At 37.9% G+C, this 15,176-nt stretch overlaps 1 protein-coding gene across 6 annotated transcripts in view; it reads right to left on the bottom strand.

Moving 5' to 3' along the window:
- The window catches only part of RBMS3 (RNA binding motif single stranded interacting protein 3), a 480,675-nt gene extending 465,831 nt beyond the window's left edge, over positions 1-14,844 (bottom strand). For 3 of the 6 annotated variants that reach the window (XM_037070856.1, XM_037070857.1, XM_037070858.1), the window contains exon 1: positions 14,678-14,844. In XM_037070856.1, coding sequence (XP_036926751.1) covers positions 14,678-14,823 — 146 coding nt within the window. In that variant the 5' untranslated portion in view covers positions 14,824-14,844. The remainder of the gene's footprint in view (positions 1-14,677) is intronic. The other 3 variants (XM_037070853.1, XM_037070854.1, XM_037070855.1) reach the window with 1 other exon arrangement.
- Between the last annotated feature and the right edge of the window lie 332 nt (positions 14,845-15,176).

The raw sequence follows: 15,176 nt of genomic DNA, 5'->3' as shown, positions 1-15,176 counted from the left end.
TAACAGGAACCTAAACAACAGAACAAACAAGCAAGCAAAATGTGACCAAAGACACTGAAATACAGAAGGTGCTGACAGGGTCCAGAGGGGAGAGGGGAGAGAATCGCAGGGGGAAAGGGGAAGGACTCACATGAACAAGTATAAAGGACACATGGACAATAACTAAGGTGGGGGGTGGAAATGGGAGGGAGGTGGGGAGCACTGGGGGGTGGGGCGGGGCTGGGAATACAAGACAAAAAACTGTACTTGAACAAGAATTTAAAAAAAAAAGAAAGAACATGTAAAATTCTGTGAAACCTGCTTTGTTTAGAATGCTCTCATTTAAATGATATGGGTCCAAGCAAGAAGTTTGTTCCTCAAAGTTTCATGGCTCTTTAGCTATCTGACCCTGATTGAGAATAAGCCCTCATAGTTCTTTGAATGATATGTATTGTTTGATCCTTACCTGTAGCCTTGTGCAAACGAACCCAATAAAAGCCCCTTGAGGAAGGGGCTCTTAGCCCTTCTCCTTTGAGGGACCAACCACCTTTCCTCCCCAAGCCGATCATGTCTTGGTAGTTTTACTTTCATCCCTGGTGGACAGTGGGGGGTACTTTGTGGGCAAAGTTGCCCCCACACAGCGTTCCCTGGAAATCTGCCTCCTTTCCCCATCTCAGAGGTGACACCCATTATTCACACAAGGTGACTCCTCTATTACATTTTGAAACTAGGGGAGCCTTGAACAGTTCTCTGATAACCTCATTTCTAGTTCTTACTTGCACTGTTACAGACTTTTTTCTGGTTTGTGGTCATGAGAGTATCCTAAGGGCATATCCAATAAAGCACGCAGGTAATGGCCATGATCACCGAGTTTGCCATGTGACTGTGCCATGGTTCCATGCCGAGACATGCAGGTCCTCTGCAGATCGCATCTCTAGCTTGCCCTGTGATGCTGAAGCAGCAACCAGTGAAACAGGTCAGCTCTTTGTCCTCAGATTCCTGTGCAAGAATCTGCAAGGTTCCATTTTTAATGCAACAAATTGGCACAGTTGCCTTTGAAAACTCCTATACCGGGCAGCAATTACCCATAACCGAGGTCTGGGTCTTGAATAGTGAAGGCAATCATGTTTATGTAGATCAAGTCTAGAAGTAAAGAATCATAGAATGCCAGGGCTGGGAAGGCCTTGGGCCAGTGTGTTGTGATCTCCTTGGATCAGATGACCACTAGCTTCTCCCAGAACGTTCAGACTGGGAGAAAATTCACTTCCGTTTATAACAGGAAAGTTCGTATAAGCATAATACTCACTCCATGCCAGACCCTATCTGAATGTTCTGCGTATCAACTCATTTAATTCTCTTAACAGCCCTAAATGGAAGGGACAAGTACTGTACCTACTTGATAGAAAGAGAAATGTATGTAACTTACCCAAAGGTACAGAGCAAATAAATGATAGATTTGAGAGGGAACCTAGAGCGGTCCTCACACCAACGAAAAGAGGACAAGACTACCCGTGTCAGGAACTGGAATAACAGGGTCTCTGTATTTTCCAAGAAAGAAGTGACCCAAAGCAAGTGTGACGTGCATCTGAATTTATATATCCATGAAAGACTAGTTTAATAATTGATATTTTCAGCATATGCATCCCTAATTCTAACTTTAGTATAATTATTTAAATAAATAAACATCTCTAGTTAGCCCCAAAATTTCAAAAGTGTTTACTACATTGAGGCAACATTTTTTAAATGTAGACTTTGTAAGAAAATTTAGTTCCTAAGAACTAATTCCAGCTAAAACCAAACTCAACCTGTTCACTCGGCAATAAAACCGGAGTGATATCAGAATACCATTAATTTATGCACATTGGCAAGATTACTGTTTTAAACAGCTTTACTATCTACATTCAGGAGCTCAAAGGCTTGTCATTAGTTTGGCTCCAAAACTTCCATTTTATTTTAAAATGCATATTATTATGCCATATTTACACACTACAACTATAAATGTTTTTCAATTTGTTTTGCACTATATTTGAATTTTTATCTTTTAGATAGAATCCAGATCATATGTGTTTGTCTTGATACTGTAAAGTTTATAGTAAAAATATACCACTACACAACAGATAGCAATAAGATTGCAAAACAGTATAGGATAATATAAGGTTTTGTCATTGTGTAGAGATGAAAAAAGACAGGAATAATGTAAATACCAAAATATATGCTTTGCTTGAATGCAGAACCCTTAAAAAATAGAAGTGAATTCCACCTACTTTAGTCCTGTTATATAAATGTGAATGGCAGAAAAGCCTTTTACATTGTATAAATGAATAAAAATAACTAGCATTTATTAAAGATTTAATATGTATCAGTCGCCAATGGCTCAGAGGCTATATGACTCTACCAAGTTTCCACAACTAGTGAGTGGTTAACTATAGCCCACCACTGACTCAAAATTCTTTGCTATTCTCATGGTATGATGCCACCCCCTTGTCTTTATAAGTATGAGACTTTAAATTGTGATCCTGTGATTGTATTTTTAAGCAGCTTTTAGAATGATGGAAATGTTTTATATCTTGATTGTCATGCTGACTACATACGGGTCTATGTTTGTCAAAATTCATCAAGTCCTACACTTAAAATGAGCATATTTAATTTTACTCCTCAATAAGGTTGATTTAAAAACTAAACAACAAATCTATTTACAAAAATGCCAGGGGCATATTTACGGCACAAAACAAAATACTCATTTATCAAGAGACACCATTGTGTCAGAGATATGAGGAATATAACAGATAAAAAGTAAAACACATGTTTTTCAAACTTTCTTTTAAGACTAAAATGTAACTATAACTTAATCTCAATCATATGATTAAATAAAGTGTACAAATCATACCACTGCCAATTTTCAGATGAAATGCTGTCATTTTTAATATGACAAATATGGCATATTTCCAGGGAACACTTTCTTGTGTGTTTTTCAATAGTCTCTTATAACGTGGCCGCAGAAGTCATTTGGCCGAAAAGAGAAACCTGTCGGAAAATTCCAAAGCCAAAACAACTTCCAGGGAACACCATTCCATTAACACAGACTACTTTGCATTGGGTATGGAATTAGCAGTCAGTGGCTCGGGGTGATCTGCCTGACAGCCGAGACTTGATCACTCAGGCAGGAGTAAATGGTTATTTCCTGTCTCGGTAGCAATACTGAGTGAGTAAGCAAATTATTGATCCCTATTCAGTTCCTTAAATACATGTGACTCAAGTTATCCTGAGGCTTCCCTCTAAAACTCTCCTTAGAATCTACACAGTAAAAGAGCTTGGTATTCAACACATTTCTTCTTTCACTCCAGTGGTACAACTGGAATGCAGTGCCTATGACAAAGCCCTGCTTCCTATGTTTCCCACGGTGAACTCAAGGGTCTACCCCAGAATAAGGCTTATAAGTCCAGTAAAATCATTTTGATGGTACTGATGAATGCAGGCTCCATTCAGTTATTAAATATGTATCAGTTACCCCTTAAGCACCTGGAACTGTGCTAGGCATTGATGTACAAAAAGGAGTAAGAACAATCTACTGTCCTCAAAAGTTAAGAAAGGTGAGAGAGAGAAGAAAGGAGGATTAAAGAGACAGTGATTGAGAGAGAAATAGAGATAGACAGAAATGATAGAGATGCACAAGAGATAAATGATAGGGACAGAAAGACAGGAGGAGAAAAGGAAGGAGAGAGAGAGAGAGAATGAATAAACCAGACAGTCAGTAGGAAAATTTTTAGAAAAGACAACAATTTACATACAGTTTGGGCACAAAGGAGAGACAGACATTTCCATTCGGAAGGACTGTCAGGTAATGCTCCTGAATTGAGGCCCACCGTGTTGTTCAGCTTTCACCCATCTGCAAAGACTGCCCTGGTCAAACTTGCCCATGACCTTGATGTTGTCACATCCAAGTGTAACTTTTCTGTTGGTGCATTTCCTAATTTCTCAATAGTATTCAACACATTTGATTATTCTGACTTCTTGAAATACTTTCTTCTTCCAGCTTCTGTAATATCACACTCTTCTGCTTTTTTTCGATTTCCTCTATTTCATTGGTTATTCCTTCACAAATATTTTTTCTTGTCTCCATCTCAGAACTTCAGAATATTGAGTAGTATGACCACTTTTCTTTTATTGCTACATATATACTCTATGTATGCATCATAATTAAGAGAGGAAACTATTAAACCAAATGTCTTCATTTAAACACTTGACTTGGCAAGTACTAGTTATGTAACCTTGGGAAGGTACTTTACTTCTTTGTGTTGTTAATTTTTCATCTTTAAAATAGGGGGTTCTCATGAATTATAAATGAGTTAATGCATATTTTACAAAGTACTTACATGCAAAATACTTACAATAATGTTTAGCACATATGAGGCACTATATTACTGTATTAGTACAATGTGATTAAATGCCATTTGTAATGCTTAATGATGCCCATTCTAAATATCAATATTTTAATGGAAACTCTGCTTTGGAAACCAGCCACATATCACACTGCTAACTTGCAATATCATTTTAGATGTCGAAGAGGACCTAAAATATAATAGGACTGAGAGGAACTCCTGATACATCTTCACCCAAAATTGCTTCTTCCACAATCCTCCTTACTTATTCAATGACTCTATATTCTCTATATACTAAACCCCAAATCTTATCATAATCCCTAACTTCTCTTCCACTTAACCTTACTGCCATGTTCAATTCATCAGTAATGTCTGTCAAAACAATCTCCAAAACATATCCTGAATCCGTCACAACTAATCTCCTCCACCAGCTGACCCCACTCCGAGACACCCCCACCCCCTTCCTGGACTTCCTCAACAGCCTCCTTGTTCATCTGCTGGCCTCTCTTATATGCCACTAAAATCCATTCTTTATATAATAGCAAGAATAACTTTTTTTAAAAAAGCAAATTATAAATTGTGCTGCTATGAACATCGGGGTGCATAGGTTCTTTTGGATTGGTGTTTCAGGGTTCTTAGGATATACTCCTAGCAGTGGAATTGCTGGGTCAAAAGGCACGTCCATTTTTAGTTTTCTTAGAAAATTCCATACTGCTTTCCATAGTGGTTGTACCAGTCTGCAATCCCACCAACAGTGAACTAGGGTCCCCTTTTCCCCACAACCTCTCCAGCACTTGTTTGTTTCTTTGTTTATGATAGCCATTCTGACTGGTGTTAAGTGGTATCTCAGTATGGTTTTAATTTGCATCTCTCTGATAGCTAGCGATAGCAACCTAAATGCCCATCAGTTGATGACTGGATCAAAAAACTATGGTACATTTACACAATGGAATTCTATGCTGCAGAAAGGAAGAAGGAGCTCCTACCCTTTGCAATATCATGGATGGAACTGGAAAGCATTATGCTGAGCGAAATAAGCCAGGCAGTGAAAGACAAATACCATATGATATCACCTTTAACAGGAATGTAAACAACAAAACAAACAAGCAAGCAAAATGTAACCAAAGACACTGAAATACAGAACGTGCTGACAGGGTCCAGAGGGTAGAGGGGAGAGAAGCACAGAGTAAAAGGGGATGGACTCACATGAATAAGTATGAAGGACACATGGACAATAACTAAGACAGGGGGCGGAGATGGGAGGGGGTGGGGAGCACTGGGGAGGTGCAGGGCTGGGAATACAAGAAAGAAAACTGTACTTGAACAAAAGTTAAATTAAAAAAAGCAAATTAACTAGGAAAAAAACCCATTCTTCATACTCTGCTAACAAAATTTCCCCCATTTAGCCTTAGCATAACTTTTTTTTTTGTCATCTCAAAGTCACCTCTCAGCCTTTACATATAACCTTCTTTTTATGGCATTTAATCCTTTTAATGGCACATTCTTATTTACCTCTTTAAATGATTCATTCCTTCATCTATTGTCTCTCATCATTAGAATGTAAATCCTATGCAGAGACTTACCAGTCCTTAAGCTATCTGCAGTGCTTGGCAAATATATGACATTCAACAAATATTTTCAAATAAATAAGTAAATAAACTATGACAGCTATGAAACAGAAGACATGTTGGATACTATTAACACCAAGTAATAGAAATCTATGTATCTTGGAAACTGTTTCTAGGTTGGGGAAAAGTGTGACTCCAGGTTGGTTTGTGTGTGTGTGGGTATGTGTGTGTGTGTGTGTGTATTTCATGATTGTATGGATAATGGTGCAATTCACTGACCAAAAAAAAAAAAAACATTGAAAAACAACAATTCCAAGAATAATCTTTTCATGACATCAAGTTTGATAGCTCTTAAGATTCAAGCTTGGAATTGTCCAGGGAATAATGGGAGATGCACCTAGGAGTAGAAGAAACATCTGCATGAGGTAGAGATATAGATTTAATAACCATCAGAATAGTTAGAATCATTTAAGTACAGAAGAACAGATAGCGTGTGGAGTGAGAAGAGAGGAGGTCAGCCCTCTGGAAAACACCAAAACATTCCCGAGGTAAATAGAGGAAAATAAGTTGGAAAAAAGAATCTACAAAAGCTCAGGAGGAGACCCCAGAGAGCTGGACAGGATACCCAAGGAGGAAAAAAGTTTAGAGAATAAAGGAGAGGTGTACAGGGTCAAGTAAAGGAGAGATTGAATAAAATGAGGCCTAACAAAGTAGCTAGATTTGGTAACTAAAAGACCACTAGGCACCCTGAAAACCAAGATGCCATGTGAACTTGCCAGAGACCTGCCTTTGACCCCCAAATCTCTCAGAATTGCAGGTACACAGCAAATCTGCCTGACATTCCACTTCTCCTAGGTCTGCAGCACTTTACTTGGCACATCCAGGCACTGCTGAACGTACCCTTTCCCATGGCCCCTTTCTGCATGTGTGCTACCACCATCATAGCTACCTAAGGTACCTGGCGCTTTCATGTTTATTTCTCACATCCATTTCTAGGACAAACATAGAAGACTGTTATCAGCTATCAGCAATTACAATAAATAGATTTTCAAGAAACCATGGGCATTCGGCAGACTCTTCTTCACCCAAAGTAGTGAAAACAACCATGAATCAATGGTCAATGAATCACTGGGACAATAATTTCTAGGATGCCCCCAAATGCTGCTAATTTTTATGAGTCACTAGATTTATATTTAATAGACTATAGTTTATAAGAAAAAAGAAATACATATATATGAAGAGAGAGAGAAATTGACTAACATGAGTCAAAATAGGAAGGGATTCTAGTTTAATCCTCCATTAAATGCAAACATTATTAAAAATGAAATGCTGAAGAAATGCTTGGTTTATGAAAATCACATGAAGAAAGAAAATTAGATCCTTCTAAGCACATTCTTAAAGCAATTTTTGAGACCTCTTCTAGGTCTCGATGTTTCACATATAAATCTAAACCTCGGTCCTTGATTTTTCACGTATAAACCTAAATATCCACTTTTGTTATCAGAAAGTCTAATTCATTGTAAAATTATTTTAATAAATTTTATTTTTAAGTCTTAGGGTTAATTACAATCAAATTAGTGGCCCCTATGAAATTTTCAGATTTTAAGGAAGTCAGAGTAAGGAAGTTAAGACAAAGGAGAAAATTAAGTTTTCTGATTAATGTGGGCAGCAATTACTCTGGGGGTTTTCAAACTTCGTTCCACACTACAATAACCTAAACAAGACTGCAAAATGTTCGGTGTCTAAATTGACCCGATACTGGTTAAATCAGACTCCTCGGGAGTGAAATTCAGGCATCAGTATTTTCTAAAGCTCCTCAAGGGATTCTCAGGGGCAGCCATGGATTTGAGACTGGTGACTTACGCTACTCTCGTTCTCATTTAATAAATGTTTTTTTAAGGGGAGTTGTTTTTTTTAAAAGATTTTATTTATTTATCTTTTAGAGGGGAAAGGAAGGAGAGAGGGAGAAAAATATCAATGTATGGTTGCCTCTCGTGAGTCCCCTGTTGGGAACTGGCCTGCAACCCAGGCATGTGCCCTGACTGGGAATCGAACCACAATCACCTGGTTCATAGGCCTGTGCTCAATCCACTGAACTACACCAGCCAGGGCAATGTTTTAATGGATATGAATAAACACTTTGAAGTAAGACCTGGGTTTGGAATCGTGGTGGCTGTGTAAACTTGGACAAGACCCTTAACCCTTTGAGCCTCAATTTACTCAACTATTACTTAGTAATTATTTCTCCCACCTCATAGGGTTGTTTGGAGTGTTAAATAAGATAATATAAAATTTTAGCAGAGTACATGGTGTGTAATACTTACACAATAAGTGTTGTTAATAATACATATAAATTAAAATTTATTGTTAGGCATTTATTAATTACAAACTATGTCTGGTTTGTAACACATACTTGGCAAATATAACTGTACCTAAGTCTGAACTCATATATGTATCCAAGTGTCAGCTCTATGCCGACTCTATAGATTCAGACATCTAGTTTGGGCCTTAAAGGCACTCTCTCATTTAAATTACACAAAGGCAGGGTTCAAAGATCCTCAAATCCACTTTCTACTCACACCAGCCACCACACAGATTTACGGCACCTCAAAAGCAGCTGCGTAATGTGAGTCCGACTCGCAGAAGAAAGCTCCTAATAAATTTCCCCGGGTCTTATTAGAGGGAACTTTTAAATCCTCAATGACACAGTAAGAAGGAACTCAAAAGAATTTCCAGTCATATTTTTCTTATTTACTCCGTTACTTGGAAGTGCATGATGACTTGTTTTCTTTAGTTGTATCTGCACGGTTTGACAGATTACAGTGACAAGGTTACTTTTAAATTGATAAAAGGTTTGATTGTGTTGGTGCATTTGTCAAAACTGTCTGACACCACGTATAATGGATTCTGCACTCAGGGGCCAGATGGCACTTGAATCAGCTCTTCAGCTATTCAGCGTCCCTCGCTCACCTTAACGAGACGTCCAAAAGGGGCGGGTCAAAGTCTGGGAGATTAGCTCGGCAGACCCTCTGCTCCGGAGCACAAACACTCCCGCTTAGTTCTCCCGTTTCACTGTGGGCATTTCTCCTCTCTTGTTAAATGTTAAAGTGATGTTTAGAGCTTCACTGTAAAAGGAGCAGTGCTCGGGTGTCAGAGCTTGAGCAAGGAGAACCTTTACAGAAAGATGAAAGGCAGGGCAGCTGACTTCCTGCTTTCCTGGCGATGATTAGCAATGTGTGTGCACCTATCCAAGAGCATCGCTCCTTTGCCTTCATCCTGCTTCCAGCGGCCTTCGCAGCATCGTGTTCACTTTGCTACGGAGGAACACTTCACTCTGTACCTGCGTCAGGTTGTTGTTAGCTCTAGATGAGTTAATTATGTGCGAGTGGGGGCAATGTCCACCTGGGGCTTTCTGAAAGCATCGTGTTTGTTAAAACCTGCAAGTCATGAGACTGATTAGGTAAAAGGTATTGTTCACCTGGAAAATCTAAACACATTAATGATTTTTCTGTCCATTTAAAATTCAGTCCATTATGTTAAATGTGTGGTGTTAGTTTTTAAGGGTAATTTCAATGTCTTTCAAGGGCGTGTTTACAATCGTATGATAGGTTTCCAATTTCTTTGAGGGGGAAAATGTAGCTTAATATGTGAAAAATAATTACAGTATGAAAATTTTATCCCTTGCACTTCTTAAGTTTAAACCACACAGGACAACGCATACATAAAATTTTTTTAAGAAATACTTGGAAAATTTTTTGAAATTGTCTTACTACCACTGAAGCAATCATATTGATTACACTGGACTACCACAAAGTAACATACTGTTGTTTCTTGGTTATCGATCACTATACCTGTAAATAAATATGAATTTCTTTTCTACATCATCTTTTCACTTTTGATGTCTAGTGTTAGTTATACATGCAATATCTACAGTGTTCTGTTATCATGCATGACAATATTGACATAGATAATGACAGATAATTTATCTTATAAACAAATGATAAGCTTATGATATTGATAGATACAGTAGAGTACTATAAAAGTCTTTTCTCTTTTTTTATGTTTCTCTTAGTAACATTTTCTATTCTCTAGCTTACTTTTGGTAAGAATAAAGTATATAATGCATTAACATACAAAATATGTGTTAATCGGCTGTTTATGTGATTAGTAAGGCTCTGGTCAACAGTTGGCTATCAGTAGCTAAGTCCAAATTACATGCAGATGTTGGACTACATAGGGGATAGTGTCCCTAACCCCCATGTTACCCTAACCCCCATGTCCACTGCATTTGCCTTTAGCGCTTTTAATGTGGCAGACATTGACTGTTTAATAGTATATTGATGACACACACATGACTGGGTAAGAAAAAGAGACTAAAAATCAATGAGTTGGGTCCTATTTTGTGCTACTTCACTGTTTCTTTGGGGGTTCATTTGGTAATTGCCTCTCGAATTATTGCTTCTCCTGTAGATATTGCTTCTTAATCCACAAATAAATGCATATGAGAGAAGATATATTTCAGCACACATCATTTTGCTACCACCATAATTATTAATTCTCATGCTTGATTCTCTGACCATGAATTATTCTTCTTCCAGGTTGCTTTTCACCTCTTCCTACTCTGATTTTTCCTTGATTTCACTCATGGGATCCTCTCTTTCTATTCTGCCAGTAGAGTTATCTTTTTGAAACAAATTCTGTGTTACCTTCCTGTCTGTAACAATTCAGTGATTTCCTCCATTGCTCTTAGAATTTAAAAAAGCTCCTCACATGATACACACAGAGATCATCCCCTTATTCCTCTCCATGTTTCCAGCTTATATCACCCCATACACCAACACTGTCTCTCTGCTATAACCACATTGGCTTTATTTGCAACCCTTTCATCTTTGCTGCCCTCCCCACAGCCACTGGATCCACACACATGAATTTCCTTCTACCTGGAAGGTCCTTCCCTTCCTTCTTTACTTAGTCAGACCAATTCCTCCTTCTCATCTTAGCTCAGCTGTCACTTTCTCAAAGATGCCTTTGCTCATGGCCCTATCCAGGTATAATCTCATGTTACAAAGACTCTTAGTTCCATGCTCACTTATTGCATTTATAGTTTCAATTTTAAATCAAATTATATGATTATTTAATTGATGGTCTGTTTTTCCTAGGGGAGTATAAGCTCTGCTAAAACAAGGCCAGTATCTGGCATGCAACAGAGGTGCTTTGTAAATATTTCTTCATTGAAAACACAATAAAGGTCCTTGAGAATTCTCAAGATGAAGGCATTACAAGGCATCTCCTACAAGACACACAATGTAATGTATTCATTCAAAACATAGGTCTATCTGGAGATTTTCCATGGAGTGAAGTCACTCGTCACATCCATTATTTTTTCAGTCTTGTCTTCATTTCTTTTACTTTATTTGCAATTCAAACATAAGGGCTTTGGTGATGAATGTGAATGGAACACCTAACAATTTGCTCGCAGGTTATTCATTGTGAAATAATGCAATTGCTTTCCTTTAATATCATTTTCTCGCTATTCATTGGTATTAATATGAACATTGCATTTAAATTCCAGATAATTTGATATATCTATATGCCCTTTTTTGTATATCTCTATTTTCTATCATTTTATTACTGTGGAGATAAGCAAATATTGTATTTTCTATGTTATAAGATAATATTAACTCTAAAATACTTATAATTTCATAGAAATAAACATGGAAAATTGATCCTTATAGCAAGTTCATTTAAACCAACAAAACAGTATCTGTTTTGTAGATGAAATTAAAGTCTTGGATGAGTGATCAAAATGCAAAATGATCTGCACCTTCAAAAGACTGCTAATGTAAAGTAGTAAAGAGCAATGTGAGAGACCAACACTATCTGAGACAAAACAGGATTTTATACGTGATCTGCACTGGCCTCGTGCCAAATGCATCCCTACCCATTAGGTCATATCCAGGTAGCTGTATCTGTTTAGGTTGTAGCCCCAACAACTCTTCACCAGGGACCTGCTGAAAGACATAAAAGGTGGCCCAGAACCAGGTGTTATTACTGACTCATGAGGTCCTCAGTAAAAGGTCAGAATTTTAGGATAAAAGAAGTTTAAAATATTATCAAGTTCCAATAGATTATTTTATACATGATGGAAACCAAAGTTAAGAAGGGACAAATTGTTTGTCTACGGCCAGTACCTTGCTGATGGCACAGCCAGGAGTGAAACTGAGATCTTAGTGCGCAACTATTTCTACTACATTCCCATTGCCTGGTCATGTTAGTTCTGTAAGATTCTACAGAAAAACAAATCTAAGCAATAAACCCCAGGGCTAGACCACATCAGTAGCTGGAGAACCCATAAACATTTTTATAATAACAATAGCATGGGCCACATATTATTAGCTAGCAAAAATTAATATGAACAAGTAACCATTACCCTCTGTGCACTTAACGTTCTTTAAATTTCTCCAATCACATAGCAAACATTAACAAAACTTATTTTCTCCAAAATAAAGTTTCTATATCATTAAATCTCTTTCCTAAATTAAAATGCCAATACAGGCTCTTTTAGGTAGTAATTTTCATTTATATATTTCTGGCAACATTTTTTTGCAGAAACAGACATTAATACAGAATTTTATAGTATAATACTCTATCAGTGGTATGTTTACAAACTAGCTCTTTCTAAAAAAGAGAGAGAGAGAGAGAGAGAATTTTTTGAAAGCTCTGATTTGTAGGGCTCCCTTATTATTGTGATATAAATACTCCCACCATGGCCAGCTTCAAGATACTGAGTTTGTAACGAATCATTCATAGAATTCCAGAATCTTTAACAATTGGTTCTAGGGCACTAATGAGAGGCGGCTCCAGCACATACCCACCTCCAGCACATACGATATTACAGGTAACCTCCTCATATAAGGGGATACTAAGGCTCAGTGATCTGCCCTAAGATCATATGGTAGCTGTACAGGTTGTAATACACAGAAGTCAAACTCAACAATCTTCATATATTAAGTGAAATTTTATGCATAAGAAATAGTCAGTGATCTTCCTATTATTGTAGAGAGACATGCATCTCCCCAAATCCACCAATATTAACAACCCCATGGAGCCTGTGAGAAGTGGGTATGCTTGGGCTCCTCCCCAGGCTGAGTGAAGCAGAACGTCTTGGGCCCCAGAAACCTGTGTTGCAACGAGTGCTCTGACTAGTATAAAGCAGAGCTTTATAAATGGGAAACAATCTTTCTGTGCCACCCAATATTTTTTTATGAATGAGATTCACATACAAAACAAAGTTAATAGCTACCCTTCTTTTTCGCATCAGATTTCATTACAGGAGATACTTTGTTGGAAGCTTCTAACATAAAAGTCTGCAATCTTTCATATTTTCCAAGACCTTATTTTTAAAAATGGTTTCGATTTTTCTAACAGCAAGAACCACAAAAAAAATAATAAAAATGAGTGATTTACCTTGTAATTCTCAAACTCAACATTTTATAGACCAAAACCTAACATAGTCACATCTTAGTCACGGCACCTTTTTGTCCTTTATTTTGTTTTCAAAACTGCTTCTAAATAATTTTTTTAAAGTGTCCCCACCCTAATCCATTTACTGCCTAGTCAACTGGTTATAGGGTTTCGTATTTGTGTTTTGGTTTATCTGCCACTTCCTGTTGTTTTGATGTTTGTTCCCAATCTTAAAAACCAGAACAAAGACAAATAAATACTGTCTGCTTTGTTTTCCTCTCCCAATATTTTAGAGGTTGGAAAATTTACAAAATAAATATCCTCTCAACCTTCTTGTAAAAGCATTGCAAAAGAGAAAAAGAAAACTTGAGTAATATTTTCCCCTAATTTAAAAATACCCAGCTAAGGCACAATAAAATAACAAATAGCTGAGCTGATACTTGAAAATCATCAGACAATAATCCAAAAATACAAATCTATGATCCTTAATTTTTTATACATGATTAATTATATTTGGAGGGTAAACTTAAATATGTCAAATTTATACCCTGGTTTTTCTTCAGGTCATGTAAATCTTTCACCTTTTTAAATATGTTTAATTTATGTTCACAGAAATGAGAGAGTTAATAATATGTGTTGGTAGATAAGAGAAAAATGAAACCATTTTGGAAGGGCATTTAATCACTACCATATTCCCTAGAAAATATAAAGCTACTTAGCAGTTCTTGGCCTCGGTGGAAAATAGCTTTACTGAACTTGGAAGTAGATGCCTTCAAGGCAACTAGAGAATTTGCCTTAGAGTTCTCCAATTACCTGGTTCCCATCAAACTGGTATTTACCAAGAACTTGCCAGGAAATCTTTGCGATACAGAAGAAAACCATCCTGAAATCTGCCACATTTTTGTGATTTCTTGCACTAATATTTCAGGGGGAAAAAACAACTATTTTCATGAGATTCATCACTGACTCCATCAGCCATTAAGGTTTGAGGCCTCAACTCAATGCTTGACCGTCATCCTTCTGGTTAATACCTGCATGTCAGCCAGTATGCCCGTGTATACCTGCTCAAGAACCTCCACTTCCCCATCATGAAGTAACCAGATTTTATCACCTAAAGTAAGCTGGACTTAAAACTCAAATTTAAATCCCATTCACATAACAGAGCCTTCCTCCCTGAGACTCCAATGAATGGGTGTATTGGGAATAAGAACCCAGTGCTGTGTGGTCTGAGCCCAGGTGGGCGAGCACATGGGTGAGAAACGGCGCAGAGAGCAGAAGGGCACTTACGGTTGGCACAGCTTGATTAGGTCCTGGTCAGTGGTGCCCGGTGGAAGGCCTCGAATGTACAGGTTGGTTTTACTCAACTGTTCCCCGCTGCTGTTGTTGCTGCTGTTGTTGCTGCTGCTGTTTGTGCTGGGGCTGGGAGGAGCCATGGGGTGGGGAGCTGGTGCATAGGACTGCTGGAAACAGAAAAGGCTGTTACTGGAAAAACAAAGCCAGCACCTAGTCCCAGGCCAGCAGAGCACCTCGAAAGCAATGCACATGTCTCGGCCTCTCCAATCCACACATGCACACACTTCTATACATCACTATTCTGTGTGCTTCTGAGAACGAATCTGATGCTTTCTCCCCTCTCTGGCCCTGTATTCAGATCAGCAAAGTTTGCCATAAATGGGACAAAGACAAGTTCCCAGGTGCTCCTGACAGTAGCCTATGGCCCCTGAGCGTGTCCACTGTGATTTTGCTTAAACCCGTAAAGTAGCATGTCATCTTCCTCTTTGACAAA

This window comes from Sturnira hondurensis, unplaced genomic scaffold (genome assembly GCF_014824575.4).
Source record: "Sturnira hondurensis isolate 20B ecotype Veracruz unplaced genomic scaffold, ASM1482457v3 Scaffold0019006, whole genome shotgun sequence".
Lineage (NCBI taxonomy): Eukaryota > Metazoa > Chordata > Mammalia > Chiroptera > Phyllostomidae > Sturnira > Sturnira hondurensis.
This window is presented reverse-complemented; position numbering and strand designations above follow the sequence as displayed.